Source organism: Gymnodraco acuticeps, unplaced genomic scaffold, assembly GCF_902827175.1.
Source record: "Gymnodraco acuticeps unplaced genomic scaffold, fGymAcu1.1, whole genome shotgun sequence".
Lineage (NCBI taxonomy): Eukaryota > Metazoa > Chordata > Actinopteri > Perciformes > Bathydraconidae > Gymnodraco > Gymnodraco acuticeps.
In genome coordinates, this window is record NW_022989957.1 from 30082 (window position 1) to 52913 (window position 22832).

A 22832-nucleotide genomic window follows, 5' to 3' on the forward strand; every position below is an offset into this window, starting at 1 on the left:
TGACTGAGCCAAGTCAGCATAACATTTAAAAAGAAGGTAATGTGAGTTTTATGAGACGACTGCAGTCTGTGTTTGCTATTTCAAATCAGCAATGAAAAGCAGTAAACTCTGCATTTCAGCTTGTAGTCAATGACATTAAGAATGATTAAAAAAACTCATTCATTAAAAACACTGAATCAATTATCTGATATGCTGCCTGTCTGAGAAAATGTAAGAAACATTAGAGGAGAGTTAACCTTTGACCTACATTAGGGAGGACTCCTCTGGATTACAACACTCCCACCGATCATTGACACACTTCTTATCTCTCTCGCCTCTAACCCCAAAGACAGAAATAAAGAAGGACCTTTTTTTATAAATTATTCATCATCTTGTTATTTTAATGCAGAGTGAGATCATAACATTATTATCCATATAAAACCATGGGCATAGCTCAGGCTCGTTCTTTACATGTTCACACTTTCAGAATAAAGTTACAGTAAACGGAGGAAGTGAGTGCCGGGGAACTGTCTGCATATTCACGTATCATCGACGCCATCATCGCACTTTAGACCCAGTCCCCAGATAATTAAAAATGTTTAATCCTAACTCCTAAAAACATGAATTACATTTTTGACTGAATGGAAATGGAAGAGGTTAATAATTAGCTTTTAGTAAGAGGGCAATGATTTTTCAAGCTACAGTCCAACCTGTCAAGAGCAAAACAAATAAAGAAATAAACACCTTGACTAACCCTTTCATCAACTGTTGGCATTGGAAATAAACTACGCAGTAAGTGCTCTATTAGATTGTTCCATTTATCATTAGTCTGTCCATGCCAATTTGAAGCACAATCAAATCAGGGCGTGGCACTTCATGCACGTTATGAATTCACGAGTCATGCTGTAGCTCTAATGTGGAGCAAGGGGATATAAACTGGATGATATATGATAGCTTCCTACTTCCATTCCCACAATAGTCTGCACTTCTACAATGGCTTTGTCAGCGGTGTGTATTCACAAAATCAAAGTTAAACTATACAAAATGTCGTTTAACATATTTTCATTACACAGTGAAATTAACGGATATTCTCCCTAAATGTCACAACGCTGGAGTGACGGATGGACCTGATGCAGGACCCTCATACTACGACGGTAATCACACACAAATCAGAACATTACAGGAGGAGTGTTGAACATACTAAATCACGAGTTCATGTGTCTCAGAGGAGAGCCCTGGTGATTCTGTATTTTCAACACTCTCCTGAAGGCCTGTGAGTGACCAATATGTTCCTGTCCCCACACAGAAACCTCACCCAGAGGTTCGAGGACATGTTATTCATTTTGCCACCTAAAGAGTTCATTGCGTTCTAGTGAGCACGTTGTCCTGTTGCTACAGAAGCAGAGGTTGAGATGCCATATGGTGCTCGCATGCAATCTTTATAGTTTCAATTTCAAGCCTTGTTTTCTGGTTCAAATGATCTCCATGTCTTATTATTACAGTTTTATACTTTACGGAATATCCAAGAGGCTTTTATTTCCCATCATTTGGCCGGGAGAAAAAGAGCCAGGAATGAACAGAGCTACAATGAGGTGGGAGCAGGTAGGCCTACGTGAGCTTTTTTAACCTCCATTTATCCTTGGATAACTACGTTTTAACCATAAGATAATAGTGCGATACTTCGAGGTAATATTTTATCTGGAAATAACAGTCCCTTTGTTATTTTGGGGAAGTTATAACCAGCCTCTTATCTTCTGTCAGCTGTGGAGTTAAACTACTAGTAATCCTACAATACTCCCTTGTTAACTCAAACGCTGTGCAAACATAAATCTGTGTTACTGTGGGACTTAAAGACCACTGTGGTATGTAGCTTATCCCTACAGGCGGACCTCTGTTACTGTTATCAGATATGACTGCTATGCATAAATGATTAAAACCGTATAATGTATTTCCACCTTTTAGTGAAATACACTCAACCATATAAATTACATATATCGCACTGAACATGTAAATGATTAGACAGGACTAAAGTGATGATTTAAATAACAGAACAAACAAATGGTGATAAAGGAAGCAAAAATGATTAAAAACAATATTCTCTAGGTTTGGGCTATTTCTAATGTCTCGAGTGCAAAGAATTAGTGGACTGGTTTCATCAGAGCAGTGCATTATGGGAGGACAGCAGCAATCAGTTACGAGCCGAACTCCACGGTTTCCTCTGTGATGGGCTTGAACTCGTAGTTCCCTCTGCCGTCCATGTGGAGGTAAAACTTCAGGGCACAGAGGGAAACATAAGAATATCAATCAGTTACAAGAAGTACGACATATTTAAATGTTAAAAAGACTAAAGTCTGACATGTTTGAACAAGAACAAACAGATACAGCAGCCCCGGAAATGTTGAATTTATAAGAAAGGAAAAATAAGTTATGGAAAAGAAAAATATCCCATATATTTAAAATGACATTTCCACGCAAAGTATACAAAAAAACAATATAGAAATAAACAAAATAATAAACTTAAGACTGCTGTTTTTACAGTTGGATTTTGATTCCCTATTTTATTGTAAAAATTAAAGTTTCTACAATAAAAAAAGTGTTCCCATAAATTCCAAAAGAAATACTATGCACAATATGGAATAAGAAATAACCTTTGTAACGCTGACTTTACAGTTTCAGTTTGATACCACTGTATAAATAAACGGTTTGAACAATATAGATTTGCTATATAATTGTATAAGTGTGATATATAAAATGACTGACTGCAGGGAGAGAAGAGTAAAGGAGTCTGTGGGGAAAAAAAGGATTTCATTTTAAGCGGTAAAAACACAAATGAAACGCAGCTCTTACCTCGTGGTGCTTCCACAGAGACTTTCTGTGGGACACTGTGAACAAGGTGATGCCCACCTGTGGAGCAAAGGACACACAACTAGTACAGAGATCCACACCTGTTCATTTAGAAACCTTTCACTGCAACATGAATGAGTCACTGGGTGTTCCTCAATGTCGAGGAAAGCTGCTCCAGAGCCACTATTTCAAGGATACTACGTCATCGAGTGCCACCGAAGACTGTTCCAATGTCCAGGGTACTTGGAATTCTACCGAGGCCGGCGTACTTCATTGCGGGAAATTTCGAGGCTGCACACGGACCAATTTCCAAAATCTTAGATGGAAAATGTAAGGCGGGGCCTCTCATATGACGCACACCTGCACACTTGCTAGCCTGTTCCATTCTTCGTGGCAAGGAGGTATTCTTGCCTCGCTTCTGAAGGAACTCACTCGGAGGTACATGTGCTACCAAGCAAGCCTCCTCGACATTGAGAAACACCCACTGCTTTAACAGAGTGGTGCAGGAATGAGGATACCTGTAGATTAGTTATCATTTTAGCAGCATTAAAAAAAATCAACATCCCTGCATCCCCCTCTGTACCGAGACATTGTGGTTTCCTAGAGATGTACAGTGTGTGTGTGTGTGTGTGTGTGTGTGTGTGTGTGTGTACCGTCCTGCAGTGGCTGTAGATGAAGTCCTCCACATCCACACTCACTGCACTGGTGCACTCATCCAGGATGGCAAACTGGGGCTTGTGGTAGAACAGCCTGGCCATCTGCAAACAGAAACACACAGTCAATACTGAGGATGAAGTATAAAACGCTATATATATATATATATATATATATATATATATATATATATATAGCCATATCTGTTTTATTGTGTTGCTCTGTTGGAGGAGCCTGTGACCTAAGTCATAACTAGGTCAGCTATGCACACATGACAATAAAAGCCTTGAAACGTTGTATCATTCTCTGTGCTGATCAAATAGGCCGTTTGATTCACACTCCTTAAACTGTAGTTAATGTGTAATTATATATCTCACAGGAAGACTATCATAGATGTTTGTATTAAGCCATGCTTTGTGCTCTTTCCCTTTATCTTACTATATTTTCTTGTACCTTGTCTGTATACAAATATTAAATTAGTTAAATAAAACAATTAATTCAGCCGCAAACCGACTATGTGTGAGTTTGATCGGCCCTACCACCTGAGCAGGGTGATCAGATAGAAAATAGATGGACGTGTCATTTAAATCTTGTTTCCTTAGATAGTGAGTCCTTACAGCCATCCTCTGCTTCTCCCCTCCACTGAGCACGTCCATCCAGTCCTGCACACAGTCCCAGCTGCCCTCCCGGTCCAGGATGTGGCCCAGCTGCACGTTGTCCAGGTACTCCTTCAGCACCTACACACACGGGTGAGAAGGTGTGTGTTACTATAAGCACACACTGACAGCAGGAGCGAGTGTGTGAAGTGTGTGGGGTCCCACCTGATCAGAGATGCCTTTCCTCTGCTGGTCTTCATACGTGTCAGGATAAATGACCTGGTCCCTCAGAGAGCCCAGAGTCATGTAGGGTCTCTGCAGAGACACAACATGTGCAGGAATAAATCAATATTCAGTCTGAGATGCAAAACTGGATCTATGAGAGACACTACTCCTAAAAATGCGATATACAGGGTTCTTACACCTTTTCCAAAGTCAAATTCAAGCACTTTTCAAGCATTTTCAAGGTGCATTTTCCAGCTTTTCAAGCATCTTACAGCTGTTGTAAATTACATATTTATATACACATACTCAAATGATTATTTCCCTACCTCACATTAAATCAATGTTCTTTATGCTACCAAATGTGTGTTTCGTGATAGCCTTCTACACGAGGATGAACAATTAAAGAAAAGAAAACTAAGTTTAATATTTCAAAATGAGTGACCCATCTGTATGTCCCATATAACCTGTCTGAGCCAATATAAAACTATCAGCCAAATAACTTTTCAATACATTATTATTATTTTTGAGGTACTTTTAGGTTGGCAGTAAACACAAGTCAGAGGTACATGGTGTACTTCTACTCCACTACAGTTCAGAGGTACATGGTGTACTTCTACTCCACTACAGTTCAGAGGTACATGGTGTACTTCTACTCCTCTACAGTTCAGAGGTACATGGTGTACTTCTACTCCACTACAGTTCAGAGGTACATGGTGTACTTCTACTCCACTACAGTTCAGAGGTACATGGTGTACTTCTACTCCTCTACAGTTCAGAGGTACATGGTGTACTTCTACTCCTCTACAGTTCAGAGGTACATGGTGTACTTCTACTCCATTACAGTTCAGAGGTACATGGTGTACTTCTACTCCACTACAGTTCAGAGGTACATGGTGTACTTCTACTCCACTACAGTTCAGAGGTACATGGTGTACTTCTACTCCTCTACAGTTCAGAGGTACATGGTGTACTTCTACTCCTCTACAGTTCAGAGGTACATGGTGTACTTCTACTCCTCTACAGTTCAGAGGTACATGGTGTACTTCTACTCCATTACAGTTCAGAGGTACATGGTGTACTTCTACTCCACTACAGTTCAGAGGTACATGGTGTACTTCTACTCCTCTACAGTTCAGAGGTACATGGTGTACTTCTACTCCATTACAGTTCAGAGGTACATGGTGTACTTCTACTCCTCTACAGTTCAGAGGTACATGGTGTACTTCTACTCCTCTACAGTTCAGAGGTACATGGTGTACTTCTACTCCTCTACAGTTCAGAGGTACATGGTGTACTTCTACTCCTCTACAGTTCAGAGGTACATGGTGTACTTCTACTCCTCTACAGTTCAGAGGTACATGGTGTACTTCTACTCCTCTACAGTTCAGAGGTACATGGTGTACTTCTACTCCTCTACAGTTCAGAGGTACATGGTGTACTTCTACTCCTCTACAGTTCAGAGGTACATGGTGTACTTCTACTCCTCTACAGTTCAGAGGTACATGGTGGACTTCTCCTCCTCTACAGTTCAGAGGTACATGGTGTACTTCTACTCCTCTACAGTTCAGAGGTGTACTTCTACTCCTCTACAGTTCAGAGGTACATGGTGTACTTCTACTCCTCTACAGTTCAGAGGTACATGGTGTACTTCTACTCCACTACAGTTCAGAGGTACATGGTGTACTTCTACTCCTCTACAGTTCAGAGGTACATGGTGTACTTCTACTCCTCTACAGTTCAGAGGTACATGGTGTACTTCTACTCCTCTACAGTTCAGAGGTACATGGTGTACTTCTACTCCTCTACAGTTCAGAGGTACATGGTGGACTTCTACTCCTCTACAGTTCAGAGGTACATGGTGTACTTCTACTCCTCTACAGTTCAGAGGTACATGGTGTACTTCTACTCCTCTACAGTTCAGAGGTACATGGTGTACTTCTACTCCTCTACAGTTCAGAGGTACATGGTGTTACTTTACAGATCAGGATGAATGATGTGAAATCTAATCAAGTGTTAAATCTTTAGTTCCACCTGGAGTAAATCCACCAGCTACCCTGCAGTATACAAAGTCATTCAAACTAGCTGCACCTTTACCAGCTTTGAGAACACTTTCATGATCAATCATTATAAAACATATCATATATATTATTACGAATACTTTTCTACTTTCACTTGAGGAATATTTTGAATGCAGGACTTTTACTGTGACAGAGTATTCCTACACTCTGGTACTTCTACTTTTGCTAAGTACAAGATCTGAGTACTTATAATTTCACTACAAGATCTGAGTACTTATAATTTCACTACAAGATCTGAGTACTTACACTTTTACTCAAGTACAATACCTGAGTACTTATTCCACCTCTGGTAGCTATTAGTCTGAATTGTAGCCACAAAATCACGCAGAGCTGCATAGAAATAGCCTCACAATGTTAACAAGTGGAAAATAATATTTACAAATGTGTACAATGATTTGTAGGCAGTGGTGGGCCGTCAGGGCCAGCAAGGCCTTCTCTGCTGGCCTAAACATCATCAGAATATAAATTTTGATATAGATATATTTTTTCCACAAATATGTATTAAATTATTCCCCATAGTCTATTCTTTTCATTTCATAGCTTTCCTCTTGGTTGCGCTGCTTCCAGCCTCAGAACAATATTTGGAGGGCTGGCCTTTATGTTAGAGCTTTTATCCAATCATATTTCAGCCATAATGTGTTGCCAGGGTCCAATAAATCTGCCCTTAGGCCTTCAGAATCAACAGTGCGGGCGCCTGTAGCTTAAAGTGAACGGAAACAAAACTGTGGCGTTAACCAATCAGATTTTGAGTTGGCGACAACGGGCCAGCTAGCAGGCGTACGATGACGTCAGCACGTGCACGTCTTTTGATTGGATACGCACTATTGAGAGGCAGAGCTATGTAGAGCTAGCAAACTGAACTTGAATTTGAACGAGCTAATTTGTGTAGATTTCTACAAGCTGTTTTTTTTCAACCCACAATGGCTGAAGGAGGAGAAGAGATTGATTTGGTCGCAGATATAATTACAACGCCATTTTCAAGACGAACTTTTCAAGAAAAGCTAGACATTGTGAGAAGAGAACGGCCAACCCCGACGCTAGCGAGCCTATCACAGCGGGGGAAAGGGTTTGTCCGCCACTTTCAAATCACTAACTACGAGCGGTACCCCTGGCTCACAGCCTCCGAGAGGCACTGCAAATGGTACTGCTGGGAATGCCTGCTATTTGCAAATGATCGATTTGGTGTTTGGAGCCACACTGGATTTGCAAACTTGAGTTGTCTAACCAAGGCAGCAACGAGACACCAAAGCACGGCTGGGCACTTACAAGCAATGGTGCTTTTGAAAACCTTTGGGGACACCCGAGTGGATCTACAGCTCAACGAACAAGTGCGACGGGAAACGGAGCTCCACAACGAAAGGGTGAACAAAAATAGGGAAATATTGAAAAGACTGATTGATTGTGTCCTGTTTTTGGGTAAACAGGAACTTTCATTTAGGGGACATGATGAAAGCGCCGAGTCCAGAAACAGAGGAAACTACGTGGAGCTTCTTTCTTTGCTTGCTGAGAACAACACAGACTTGCATTACCACCTGTCCACAAACAATAATTCAGGTAGGACTGTGTCGGACATCACTGAAGGCCTAGGTGTGAAATGCACGGCCCGCCACTGTTTGTAGGTAATGTTGACTACTCAAGAACCTGACTTCTACATCTTCAAAGGAAGACTGTGTTCATTCTACAATTACATGGGATTAAAGCAACATGTAGTTTTACTTGTATAATACTTCAATGTTATATAAAAGACAGTTTGTTTTCATGTTTTCAAATAAACAAAGTCTTGGCTTTCAGAATATTAAACTTGTTTCGGCAAATTCAGATGATAAATACAACTTTGAAGCTTCGGCATAATTACAAGCGGAGAACTGAGTAACTTAACCTCACAGCAGGCATAACAACAGCTGGTGTTTCTTGTGAGTGTTTCCCCGGGAAACAAACGCAAAAATACACGAACACACTCGCGAGCTTCCCCCAGACCAGTAATACAAACGAAGATGTGTCTTCGGGTCAATGTGACTGATTTCGAGAGAGCAAGTCACATTTGGTTTAGGTACGAAACATACTACCAGTAGAAATACATTGCTTTCAAAATCGCTCTGTGTCGAATCAATAGATTATATTTCGTGACTATAACACGAAATGCCAGGAGACTGGGTTGAATTACAAGTGAGTGCTTCATCCTCTGAACACCACAGGATGGCGACTGTAACGCACATAACATAGGTACGCTCCTCTGAAATGATTGTCCCCTGCAAGTATTATTATCCCTCAATCGAGTTTGCTAATCAGCTAGCTAACGTTAGCTTAAACAAACGTAACATGCAACGTTAGCCTAATCTAACATGCTCTTCTACGGCGTACCTTTCATGTGGCTCGTCAGCGCAGACTCTCGCATCGTTATTTTTGCAAACTTTGCAGGAGGCTACTCGTGGGACCCTCGTCTTAGCCATGGCTTGTATTTGTCTTCTGCTAGCCAACGCTCGTTGAAACTGCAACCTCCTGGCACACAGTCATCTATCACTCATCAGAATGCCCAGGTCACACGTAACACAAACACTTGCAGGTCGCGCGCAGCGGAGCTGTTTTATGTAGAAGCGAAGTAATTATTTATTTTAATCTAAAAAGCGAACTATTCAGTCAGACAGCAATTTCTTGTAAAAGTAAAGCATTTACATTTTCAAGCACTTTATCTCAATTTCAAGCACCATTCCCAAAATTCAAGCACTTTCCCAACCTTAAAAACACCACGTCAAATTTCAAGCATTTTCAAGGATTTCAAGCACCCGTACAAACCCTGGATATAATTATACCATTAAACAAAAAAAAATGTTTTAAAATTCAATAAGCAATTTATTGTATTTTAGGACTACATTTTAAGAAGTACTATCTTGTTTATAGCAGGGGTATATTGCTATTTAAATATTCTAAAATAACATTGCATATTGTCATTTCCATATATACTGCATGTTGGTAACAATGTAAATATTAGCTAACATGCACATAGAGATAGCGGTACATAAATGTGTTTTTTAATTATTATTTTAAGTGTAATTATATTTTATAAATCATCTTTATAATATGTTAAATGATGTCAGGGTATCTGCAGGAGTCCTGAAGTCAGATGCCTTGTAAGACCTTTTTTAAGACCCTTTCCATACATTTGAAGACCTCATCGCCACTTTGAGTTTTAACCGGTTACCTTGGCGACACACTTTACCTCACATTTACTATATACAGTATTGATTGTCCTTCCTCCTTATCTTCTAACCGTTTGGACGCAAACTTGCATTTCCCCATAACGATGTTGTTTAACAACCGGCGTAAACGGGCCTTCGCGCGCTATCAAGCAGTGAGTGCGCGATGTCCTGTTCAGATGACGTCAAATCCAACGGGATGCCATCAATAAACTACACAGAATCACACTACACACCTACGCCATGATTACATTCAGGCATACTGTAGAATACAACCTCTTTGGACCATTTATATACTTATTGAAAACAAGCTACAAAATGCAATAACTTGGAAAATACCGTTTAATATTTTTTAAATAGCCTTCATTTTTGCTAAATAGATTGATCAACTTTTAATACTTTAAGACCCCGCGGACACCCTGGATGTTGTTAGCAGTGGAACATTGACGATGTTTTACCTGTGGAACATAGAAGAGCTTCCCTCTCTCTGGTTTTGTCAGACTTCCTCCGAACAGAGGCCACAGCTTTAAAAAAAAAAAAAACAACACACACATTGTTTTATTTACAAAAGAAACACAAGGTGAACACGTGTTTTACAAAGAATATGTTCCGTCTCTCACCTCTCCGAGCACCCTGAACAGAGAGCTCTTTCCACAGCCGTTTGGTCCACACACGAGCACATTGGTGCCGGAGCTCACCTTCAGAGGGCAGAGAAACACATGGTGTCTTATTAAAGTCATGCAACCATACTTCATATTTCAAACAAATGTGTTAGTTCTCAGTCTGGATAAGATATGGCGATGAATAATACCTCAAAGGAGAGGTCTTTGATCAAAACGTCTCCATTAGGTGTTGCTAGTGGGGTGTGGTCGAATCTGCAAAACACACAAATGTTGTTTTAAAGCTGCTCTTATGGAAAGAAGTCAAATATGCTGATATAGAATAAGAAACCTACTTGATGATGTTGTCTCTGTTGATAACATTTCCACTTCCAGGCACCAGGACGAGCTTCTGGGAAGCGTCTGAATCTAAAGAGGATGGAATAAAAAAAGTCAGTTATTCTTGCTGAGATCAGATTAGTTTCCGTCACATATCAGGAGTGGTGTGTACCTTTCTCATTCTGGGAGACCATGGTGCGCACATATTTGCCAGAATTGAGATCCTTCAGGACTTTCATCAGCTCAGTGATACGGGATGTGAATCTGTGGGGGACAAATATATGAATGAATAAACACCTCAAACCGCTTACTCACTCATTTGATATACAGTATGTTGCTCCTTGTAGCATCTATTAACGACCAAAACATTTCTTTAAAAAGGGCAGAAATAGTAGATTGCAATAGAAATTCAAAAGTGAAATTAATACATTTTAGAGATGGGAGAAGTGAAGAATTACAATGTGAAGGCAGAAACATGCAAAGCCTTTCTAAATCTTTAAAGAGTGGTGAGAGAAATTGAGTCATCCCTCGGGATGGGTACCGAGCCCCGGTATTAAACGGGCTCGGGGGCTGAATTATTAAAGACCGTGGTACCGTTAAGCTCGGATGTTATCGGTCTTTTTATCGGTACTGAAGACATGTAAAAATATATGTCATATGTATTATTGCTACACAAACATTATATTGCAGTTTAGTGTCGCCAACTCCGTTTCTAATACGCAAACAGACTGCAAAATGCGTCTATGATTATTTTTAGTATTTTCGATCTTTCCAATCCAGTCGAGAGATCTCTCCCCTGTCTGTGTGCGCCGGGGCCACACACACACACACACACACACACACACACACACACACACACACACACACACACACACACACACACACACACACACACACACACACACACACACACACACACACACACACACACACACACACACACACACACACACACACCACACACACACACACACACACACACACACACACACACACACACACACACACACACACACACACACCACACACACACACACACACACACACACACACACACACACACACACACACACACACACACACACACACACACACACACACACACACACACCACACACCCACACACACACACACACACACACACACACACACACACCACACACACACACACACACACACACACACACACACACACTAGGGTACTTACATGTACAAGTGTTTTTATTGTAAAGTGTTTTTATTGTAAAGTGTTTTTATTGTAAAGTGTTTTTATTGTAAAGTGTTTTTATTGTAAAGTGTTTTTATTGTAAAGTGTTTTTATTGTAAAGTGTTTTTATTGTATGTACAGCACTTTGGCTCGACCAAAAATAGTTTTAAAAATGTGCTATAAAATAAAACTTGATTTGATGTTCAGATAACACATCTATGAGGAAAGACTTTTTTTGTGATTGTTCTTATGTTGTTTTTAAATCCTCTTCTTTTGTTCTGTTCACACTCACCCTGAGAGGCGGGTCATCTCTCGGCCGGCCAGTACGATCCTGCCCAGAGCCTGGGACAGTCTGAGGAGCATCCTGCCGCTCTGGTAGTAATCCTACAGAGGTCCAACAGCAGCACGTTACACCAAATATAAATGTATTATAGCCTTTCTAATACATCTATAGAGTACTCTTATATGTGTTGTTCTGCTCTGGAGCCACTGGTGTTTCTGCATCATTTGATAAGGCATTTGTATTATTGTCTACTTCATTAATGTGCGTTTATGCAGCTGGATTAACTGACTGGTTAGACAAGTATTGACATGTAAAGCCACACTTTGTTTGCGCCAACATCTATCACAGCATTACTCTCCACAGGGCGACTGTGGCTGTGAGGGAGTGCGGTCGTCTTTCAACCAGAAGGTTGTGGGTTCAATCCCAGCCCATGCAGCCAACATGTCGATGTATCCTTGGGCAAGATACTTAACCCTGAGTTGCTCCCGATGGCATGGCCAACGGTGTGTGAATGTTAGGTCCGAGAGTAAGGTACACTGCTCTGTATGAATGGGTGAATGACATGTAGTATGTAAAGCGCTTTGAGGGGTCTTAAAGACTGGATAAAGCGCTATATAAGTACAGTCCATTTCCATGTTTGCTTGTAACAAAATATCAATATATTGCCACTGATAACTGTGAATAGCAAGTCAATGTGCATTATTTTACAAGTGTGAGTGAGTGTGTGTGATTTCTCTGACCTCCAGCAGCTCAGAGTGTGTGCTGGTCAGATGTCGGGAGTGTCCCGGGGTGAGGAATGGACGGCTCACCACCAGGTAGCCCACAACAGTGGCCAGATCTGCAGAGAGAGAACAGCATGTAGAAACACATATATAGATATACATATAAACAGATTGAAGGACACATATTGTGCTCATTTTCAGGGTCATGAACAAATTGTGATTTTCATGACCCCTTAATGATAACTGCACTTTTAAAAAATTAACTACAAACAATTATTTTAAATATATTGTCTTCATATGAATCTGTGTTTTTCTTGCTCACTGTTTCTGTTTTTTCACTGTCACTTAATCTTGATGAGATACATCTACTTACACTTGGCAATCATGCTGTCCACAAATCCCATGGAGAAGCGGAAGAAGATAAATTGATGCAAGTGGTCCACCTGGAAGAAAATATAAAAATGGTCAATATTCTAAAGTCGGGGAAAATAAACAAGGACTTACTCTAAACACAGACTCAAACATCCCAAGTGGAAATGGAATTAAGCTACTGCCTGAATCGAGCATGAATGATAAAAGATACATAAAGTGTTACTCACCAGTTTCTTGAAAGTGCTGTGAATGGTCAGCTTTTCCCTCTCGTTCCCGTTGTAGAAGGCGATCTCCTCACTGCAGAGAGGAAGGACATCTCACTGTAGCGTCGAAGCTAACAGCTGTACAGTTATTGGGTTTGCGTAGTTGTTAATGTGTTTACCTGTTAGTGATGAGGCGAGAGTTGACGAAGCGGTACTCTCCTTCGTACCGCTGCTCCGTGACCGTCATCTTTCCCATTGGCCGCCTCATTCGGGTCAGGAACATGCCTGAGACCAGCAGGTAGGTCATCATCACTGTTGGGCCCTGGGGGAGAGAATTATAAAATGTAATTCACATGTACAAAACAACATCTAGATATTTCACAATAAACTAATAGGATCAGGTTGACTCAAAAGACAGAAATTAACAATAACAACACTTTTAAATAAATTAAACTAAAGGAGGGAAGGGAGGTGGAAACAACTTCCTGTTTAGCAGTACAACAAGGTTAGTTTGGATGTTTTAACACGCTTACCTGAGCCCCGATGGCAGTGGTCAGCTTGTAGATGTACAGACAGATATCCAACAGAGGCTGCAGGACGGACAGAAGGTTTAAAAATAATACCGACATATTTTCCTACAACTTTAGCTTTCTGCCTCTCATTCATGGGGTCTGCACTGCTTTTTTAATATCATCATCACCATCATGCATGAGTTGCTCAAGGACTTCCAACCTGCATTGAGTTTAGTGTTTGCAGGGTTGATCTGGTACAATACCCTCAATGCCACAGGAAGGTGTGGTCAATGCCTCCATGTAACCTCCATGGAGCTTCAGTAAATATCTAATGTGCAAATGGGGCGAAGCCTGCGAGCTAGTTCAGGCAGTCAACTCGAGCATCAATGATACATTAACACGTAACGCGTCTCTCTTACAACCAACCAAACACAATCTCCTTAACTTGCCGCTCTATTTAAGCTGCCTGCCTCTGCCTCGCTAATGCTGCGGCTCTGTCACATTGCTGATGCGTTCACGTGCTGCTTGCCTGCCCCACCACCACCCCAGCTTCCACCTGTAGGCTCGGGGGATAGTTACAGTATCTAATCATTATTGATGGCGAGATGAAGCCTTATGAGCTTTCCAGCCAATTGGTTCGCAAAAGGGTTCATCTCATGAGGCTTCATCATGGGCTTCATTTGAACACAAACCCCCTGTTGGTCAAAGTGTGTAAAACAGGCAGATTGGACCTCTCAACAGTGTGCTCTATCTCATACCGAGTTCCCAATGAGTAAAGCCTTAGAATAACTCTAAACAACGAACATTAAATCATATTTTCATGTTAACAATATTGTTTTTATTCCAGTTGAATGATTGTGATTGAAAAGCCTAAGGAGGCTGGTACACATTGCAAAGAGGGATTTGTATTCCTTAATAATATTCATAAACGTAACCATGGTGTAGCCTGAGAAAGGCTAAACCATATCAAATAATACATTTATTAACTACATTATCTCATTTAGCTGTAGCTTTTATAAACAACAAAAAATACGTATTGTTCAGTCGTTGAACCAGGGATCATTCTGCTTTCCAGCTGAGCCACAGCACACACACTGAATCTCACTGAAAACACTGTAAGCTATGTATTCCTGTATTTATTGATGTTTTTATTCCTACATTTATTTATGCTTGCATCTATTTATACTTATGACATGTCCCGACCTCTATATAAGTGAGGGTCTGAGCTCTCTTGATTCCATCGTGTCACCGGGCCCGGGTACAGGAGGGGTATATGGTTCTTATTATACATCCATGGGTATTATGAGCGTTGTGGTTCAACGGTTCAACTGATCTGAATCGCTTCCTGAAGCAGTCACGTGGTATCGACAGGCAGCGAGGCTTCGTTTGTCATCGGTGACGTCACTGGCCCAAAACGATACAAGCCTCGATACAAGCTTCACAAAAAGCTTTGGGGATTACTCGACACACGCTCCGAAGCCTCGGCGCAATACGTAACATCACTACTAATCATCACTCAATGTTCTATGTAAATCTGTGGAGTGATGAGGACCGAGCCTAGACGCCAAACTCAACTATATGCTGCTCTAATAAACGTATTAAGAACACGTGAGTTGTCTGACTGAAATATACCCCTGATAGTGGGAGTTAAATGTGTCTTTGGTGGACATATGGAGAAAAGGTGATTCTAACAAAAACATCTGAAATGTCCAGGATTCCAAGAGATGTGAAACTGATGTTTACTTTTTCTTAAAAAGCATGAAACCTGGTGCACTTTCACAGTTTGTATAAATATGACAGATATGAAAAGTTAAGGTATATAGAGTATGACCAGTATTAATACGTAGCAAAACTCTGAACATTAGCATAACATATGAATACACGAGAGGTATAGACAGTAGTATAAATATGAATAAGCTATAGACCAGTATAAACACTATGTATGCGAGTACATTTGAGTAAACTGTGGAATAAACAACCAGGATGGACAGTTGTATAAAAAAAAATGTCAGTACCTCACTGTGTCACCAGGTGTGTAGGGGGGGGGTCATAAACATGTGTAACATGAATGAAGACATAGATCATTAGCACAGCGAGGTACCTTGCTGAGGTTTGAGTAAAGGTCCACCACACTGTTGCAGAACTTCTCCACGTCCTGTGTCAGCAGCTGGTCTGGATTGGCTATCCGGTTGTCCAGGTTTCCCATTTTGTAGTAGGTGAAGCCCCTGAAGAGACAGACAACACGGTCAGAAGTCAGAGAAAGCACAAAGTACACTAGTGACATAACAGCAGGTCAGCCACATAACCTCCAGATGTGTGTGAAAGGGTAACAGGTCAAAAACATGAGGTCAAGGTTTATTATAATGACTGCTTGTTCCTTCTTGAACCACCTGTAGAATAGCAGTTAGGAACTGCAAATTGCATTTGACTGATAACACTTCAGGGACAACCTGACTGTCTGAAAGGAGGATTACATGTGTGGTTTATCTACTACATGGAACCAGAGGATATTCTCTGATGCATGACGTAAAAGATCTACGTGTTTCCTCAGTACTTACTGCAGGTACTGGTCGTATAAGTTCTTGGTGAGCCTCTCGCGGAACCTCAGCTTCAGCTCGAATAGACCCAGCTTCAGGAAGTTGTTCACCAAGGCTATCTGAAATGAGCCAGTCACACGTGTATCCATCTCTCATTGTGAGCTGTTGGCTAAAGCACAGCTGTGACAGGGTGTATACTGTTCATGCTGATAGCTTTTATATATATTTAATTAGAAGCAGAGGATAGGGAATGAAGGAAACATGCAAAAGCAGAATATTAGTATCATTTTACAAGAGCAAACTCACAATTTAAAGAATTCGGCTGGAGATAATCTATATTTTTCTAAATATCAACAAATCTGATTAAAGTATTGTATTTGTATCTAAAGTCTCATCCCAGCAAATACCTCCTTTTTGAGAAGTGACGACCATTTAAGAAATAAAAACTGGAAAAATGCAAAACAATAATGTTTTAAGAGCCAAAGGCATAGTGCTCAGAAATATATAATAAATATGGAAGTTAAAAAGTATTACGAGACCATCTATAATCATTGACATCATGATGTTTGTTGACAGTTAAAAATATATAGAATACAGCCATCCTTTTCACTTAACATTGAGGGGAATGGTATATTTGCCTACGTTTAAATCAAATTAATGATCATGCAAAATGCGTGAAATGATTGAATGAGATAATCCACCATCACCAGGAAGTTAGTAAATACACAGGAAGACAGAAATGTCAGTGTTTGCCATGTCAGGTCTCCTCTGTGAAAAAATTAAACTGCCAAAAATTTGCAACAGTATGAAAATAATTATATATATAGAAATTAAGATCGCCCTCAGGAGTGTGACAAGTTCAAAAAAACTTACAGCTGGCATGAATTTGATAAAGCTGAACAAGTAGGTCTTGAACTCTTTTGGCGAGCGGCCGATAATAGCACTGCAACCACAACATGCACAGAGATGAGCAAACAGCAGGGTCAGAGGGACAAACACTGGGCCCGATGCACTTCATTCTGCTTTTTGAACCAATGCGGGACCGCTTAAAAAAAAAATAAAATAAATAAAGTAACAGCGGAGTCCTGACACTGGAGAGCTCAGGAATGCCATTCAGTTCATGCTAGTTCTGTGCATATTCACTTTTTGGACCAGAGTGAGACAGCTGTGGGGTCAAAAATCCTCTTACTTTAACCCTTCTAATTAAATCAGTAAATTGTCAGCTGTGAAAATAATATTATAGTAAAGAGAATATTCATTTATTGTGAGAAAAAGTCCAAATTATACAACTTTTTCAAATTAATTGATATAAAGTCAGTTTTAGACTTGGAATCGATTAATTATATATATATATTTTGTATTCTGCTAGGAAGGCATTTGTAATAGACAGAAGGGATTCTCCAATTAGCAATCATTATTTAATATGTATTCCTGATTTGGTTACTCACCCGTCCTGTTACAGATATATTCAGTTCGTTAAAATACTGAACACAAAGTGAATGGAACTCCATGAGAAAGCTACTGTATGCTAAATGTATTATTTGTAATAATCCACAGGGGAGGGGGGGTGTTATGGCTTGAAGGGAAATGTAGTCCTCAGACAGTGAGTGATGGGAAAGCACAACTCATACAAAGCAAAAACAGCACTTCTACAAAGCACATGTTGTGTTTACCGCGGGTATGACTTTAATGTAGGAATAAAAGTGCTTCTTGAACAGAGCGCTGTCTCTGCTTATAATACCGCTGTGGAGAAGCAAAACAAAGTTATCAGCTCCTGCAATAGAGGGGAAGTAAGGATGTATGTTTGTAGGCTGACCAGGAAGTAAGCAACGTCCCTTCGACTAAAGGCTAGTGGGATGTTACCATTGGATTTTTTAATATATCAGAAAATAAGCTCTGTGGCAAATGTATGATACTTAACACCTTTAATTGAGAGCCGTTTCAACATATAAACACCACTTTGTTTTTTAAAGTGTAAATGCAACTGCAAGAAGTGAAAGTTAAGGTTAGGCTATAAACAAGCTAGACCCTGGTCACATGACTTCACACCACCGCTAAGCTAAAGATGGCAAATGTTCGGCATGATTACGCACGTAGTTTCATTTGTTAACAATCACCATTTTTTAAATTCACCAGTGGGGTATTTACTAAGGTCGTACAAGAGCATTAATAATATCTTCAGCTTGTGTTAACCACAGACCTTATTTCAGGCTTCTAACCAAAATGGAAAAGTTCAAAAAACGACTGAGACGAGGGAACCTGAAATGGTAATATGCCAACAGATTTCCGGGTTCATTCCTGCACCACTGTACAGAAAAAGCAATTGATATATATGAACAATAGCTTTTTAAAACACTTTACAATGGGACTTAAGGAGATAAACTGCTTATATTTCTCCTGTCACTCAGCTGTGGATTTATTTAACATTCACATAGCTTCTAGACGGTGACAACATGATATACCCAATATACTTTTATGGTACTGAATTGTAAAATCTCTGTTTCAAACTTGTAATAAGAGTCACACCTTTCGATCATGGTGCCGTTCTGGATCATCCATACGTCACAGTAGGTCCTGGCCACCAACATGGCGGCGATTAAGGCGAGGTAGCCAGTCTTTGGGGAAGACAACAAGCACAGATAATAGTTGGTAAACCCTGTACATCATGAAACCCTTAATCGTGCTGCACTTCACTCCGCTCATATCTCCTGAACTGATCGGATAAGACTGGACCAGGGGAAACATGTGGCGGTGGCCTTGACATATATGTGTGCCAAAGGTTCGTCATTATGCACCGGTCATAATGACACTTGGATTGATGTTGAACTCTCGCCAAATTACAAAAATGCTACTAGTGGCTGCTATTGCACCACTATCTATTATAATGCTGCTACTTATTTTATATCTTGCATCTGTACGTTTGATATTTAGTTCAATAAAATCTGTCCTCTTTGCTGTCACGATGTAAATGTCCCGGCTTTGGGACTAATAAAGGTTTTCTAAATGCGTACTTACCCTAGCATCGTATAAAATGTTTTAAAATCTAACTTCTAGGTAGGCTTGAAGGTGAAGCTTATTATAACAACAAATCTCATCTGAAATCACCTGCTCTATTTTGGGATTCATCTCATTCTCACATCCCAAAAGTAAAATCCCTGCGGCAAACAGCGTGCAATGGACAAACCGTGACTGTCACGCGGAGAAAAAAAAGGCGATTAAGATTTAGGACTTTCTGATTTTGCTAAAAGCTTCTAAGAAAACCAGTTGGGTTTTTAGTGTTTTATTTGTGGAATTGGTTTACACATCTGTGGTAAAGACTTTACGAGCTGAACAGCAGGTCGATGTCATACCTCCATGCTGAAGAATTGGGGTACCATGATCCGCAGAATCTGGAAAATTCTGCCAAAGAAAACTTTGTCCACAGCGGCTCGGTCTTTTTTGCCATCTTTCTGAATGAAGAGAAATAACAAAGGGTGGGCTGTGATACAACTACAGGTTGCCATTGATGACAAAATGTATGGACACTTTTCCAGACCTACCTCGTTCTGTACTACTTCCGAGCCTCCTTTTTTACTGCAAAGAGAAACATAATTAATCAGAGCATTTTTTGAAAGGGCACAAACACATGTGAGTGAAACTACACACAGCCCTGCAAATGATTTCACACTTTTCCACAGGTAGCAACAACAAAGGCAGCAAGAAGACGAATGAGATAAGCAAAGCAAATTTCAAATGTGACAAAGTTTCACAACTGAATGTGTATAACCAGATTTGTACTTAATGTGTAAACAAATATCTAATTGCGTACTAAAATAAGTGAATGAGTTAAGGAGTGTGTGTGTGTGTGTGTGTGTGTGTGTGTGTGTGTGTGTGTGTGTGTGTGTGTGTGTGTGTGTGTGTGTGTGTGTGTGTGTGTGTGTGTGTGTGAGTAGATTCAGTCTTAATGAAGGAACAGTGTCCCTTTACTACATCAACAATGATCCATGGCTAGTAGGTACAATGTTAGTATGCTTGGTATTACGGAATACGCTTTTGCCCTGTAGACGATTTCAGACCAAAAAACAGTGAAGTTCTAAGTTATATATTTTATTTATTTTGTATAACAGATCATTTAACTAGTGTCTATGACTGTTTCCAGTTCTATTAATGATTGCATTGAAGTATATGGTTTTTACATAACTTCAGGGACAGTTGTGTCATTGAACGCCTCCTTGATCAATCCTGGATTCCTCTGTTAAACTTAGGCTATTTCTACTGGCATTTTCTTTCTTTTTTAAAAGTTGTGTTTAATATATTTTATGCCGGAAAAAAGGGTTGCATATCATGATTCTAAACTTGTTTTTTTTTTACTGTAACAGGAACGTTTTCTACTAAGATATACTTAAACTATTTTTGTTTCATGAACTTTGGCGCACCGATTCTCTCCGGGCGACATCATCCCTTCTTAGAGCAACGCGAGGACAAAGAATAACAAAGGAAACATTTAAATCTCAACACAGAGACGTGATAATTGAGAAATAACAAATAAATGCAAAGTTACACAAATCGGCAGTTAATGGGTGTACATGGGAATCTTGTAAAGTGAGTTTGTGCAGAACAATGACTCGGTTGTGCTGGTTTTAGAGCTGCTCGGATCAGTGATCAAGGCGGCCAAAGTGCGCAGGAAAGAGCCGCCTGCTCATTGAAAAACATGGAAGTCAATCCAGGAGTTTCCCCATGGTTTCCCCCTTGCAGGTCACCTGTCAGAATGGAAGGGCTAGCAGCTGCTAACTAGCATCCTGACAGCCGTCCCAAACTCACCTGAAAACCTCTATTTCTGCGTTTAAAACCAACACTAACATTATTTACTGCTCCTACTCACCCGTTCCGTTTCTGCGTCCCTCTTCTGCGCTTCAGCAGGTATAAAACCAGTAGGATACCGCCCGCTATGGAGGAGTTTTTCCCTGTCACATATTTACTGAACGCCGCCATGTTTCTGACACTACGACCGGTTTGGTTTGCTCGAGTTCGCTACAGTTCATCTTCCCTCTTCTTCTCTCGGGTTGAAAGCTGCATAGCAAACAGCTGTAAAGTACATACTGCCACCACGTGTACAGGAGTGGGTAACACACTATTCACCATATTTATATCTAAACCAGGGGTGTCCAAACTTTTTTCACCGAGGCCGGCCACATCCAGAAAAATAAGGGCTAGGCCACTCGCTGGAGGTATTTTGCCTCATAACATAAGTTAAGTTATAAGTTGGAAAAGTCAATCCAATGTACGTAATTATTCTTGATACTTGAAAATGCTGTAAGAATAAATCAGCCTCTATCACAGCTCTCCAGAGGGTTTCATTTATTTTGTTGGCAGCTCATTCCTTAAAACCCTATAAGGCCCACTGTTGTAATTTTACACATGTGTGTGATTATTACAATGTCTAGAACATGTACATGTTTAGTTATTGTGGAATACATTCATCAAATTTGATTTTGAGCCGCTTCTGTCTTTGTTGTAATATTACAACACTGGGTCAGTGTGCTAGTCAAAATAGCACGTGTCCCTGTCATGGAGATTGCTCTTCTTATATGTTCACATATGGAAATAAAACACTAATATAAATATAATGTCTTTGATAATTCACTATAACTCAGTTATAAATGTGTCCTCTGTTAAGATTTTGAATTAAGACCAGAATTGAATAAATTGATACATTATTTCTGATAGCAGTAGGCCTATGTGAAATTATATCTGTATCAATATTTTAAACTCTGCTTGTATCTTATCAGCTAATTAGTTACAAAAATACATTTAACTCTGGTTCTGGCAAAAACAATTTCTGAAATGTTTTGGGACACTTGGGTGTATCCCTTTTAGTATGATAATTAGCCTGTTATCATGAGCCAGACAGCATTGTGTGACTTGTTGAACTGGTTTACCTGCATGTGTGGGTGTAGGTATTGCTTTTATTATGATAATAGGCTAAACCAGGTAGTATTGTGTGACTCAAGTGTACAATGTAAATAGCACTCAGATACTTGTTGCATCGGGACACCTGGAAGGTGGTGCATGCATTCCTTTTAGTATGATAATAGGCTAAGCCAGACAGAATGAACACTTGTCCCACCACTCTATCTAATCCTTCAGGTAATCTATTACAATATAATAAGCATATGTATTATTGATCAATATTTATTAATTACTTTTTCCATTTCAGAATGCCACCAGCAAAGAGAGGTCTTCGATGTGCAGGATGTGGTTGCTGCCCTCCAAAACGGAGAAAGTGGGTGAGAACTGGAATCTCTGGAATGATGTGTGACTTTGATGTGTACCAAGGCAGTGTCGATGGGATACGAGCCAAGTCTCAACTTGGATTGTCAGGTGATGTTGTGATGAAGCTTGCCTCCATGCTTCCAGAAGGTCAGAACTACAAGATCTACGCAGACAACTACTTGTGTCCCATTGGTAGTGACGCTCCTTGATCGTGGGATTCATTATGTGGAAACAGC

The 22832-nt window shown here is 40.2% G+C and overlaps 2 protein-coding genes across 3 annotated transcripts in view; both read right to left on the reverse strand.

Annotated features, from left to right (window-relative positions):
* Positions 1-347: 347 nt before the first annotated feature.
* Positions 348-21419, reverse strand: abcd3a (ATP-binding cassette, sub-family D (ALD), member 3a). Of its 2 annotated transcripts, none has more exons than XM_034210698.1 (23): positions 21206-21419; positions 19884-19917; positions 19695-19793; positions 18871-18959; positions 17218-17287; positions 16366-16463; positions 15909-16032; positions 13829-13885; positions 13475-13617; positions 13320-13389; positions 13094-13163; positions 12739-12836; positions 12008-12099; positions 10681-10772; positions 10526-10598; positions 10382-10445; positions 10191-10268; positions 10029-10094; positions 4299-4388; positions 4095-4214; positions 3477-3581; positions 2827-2883; positions 348-2249 (listed from the first exon to the last, which is right to left on the reverse strand). In XM_034210698.1, exons 1-23 carry the CDS (start codon positions 21313-21315, stop codon positions 2172-2174), a joined length of 1977 nt encoding a protein of 658 aa, XP_034066589.1. In that variant the 5' UTR covers positions 21316-21419; the 3' UTR covers positions 348-2171. The 2 variants fall into 2 exon arrangements, with proteins under 2 accessions (XP_034066589.1, XP_034066587.1); XM_034210696.1 differs by lacking the exon at positions 17218-17287 and adding an exon at positions 18018-18087.
* The window catches only part of f3a (coagulation factor IIIa), a 31192-nt gene continuing 28543 nt past the window's right edge, over positions 20184-22832 (reverse strand). The window contains exon 7 of the mRNA XM_034210704.1: positions 20184-20202. The gene's annotated coding sequence lies outside the window, so the exon portion shown is untranslated. The remainder of the gene's footprint in view (positions 20203-22832) is intronic.

Excerpts from the sequence above, each read along its gene's own strand:
- abcd3a (XM_034210698.1), bottom strand. The coding sequence starts at position 21,315 with ATGGCGGCGTTCAGTAAATATGTGACAGGGAAAAACTCCTCCATAGCG. Across the intron at positions 10,599-10,680 it reads GGTCTCCCAGAATGAGAAAG|ATTCAGACGCTTCCCAGAAG; the intron begins GTACACACCACT and ends CATCCTCTTTAG. Across the intron at positions 4,215-4,298 it reads GGAAAGGCATCTCTGATCAG|GTGCTGAAGGAGTACCTGGA; the intron begins GTGGGACCCCAC and ends CCGTGTGTGTAG.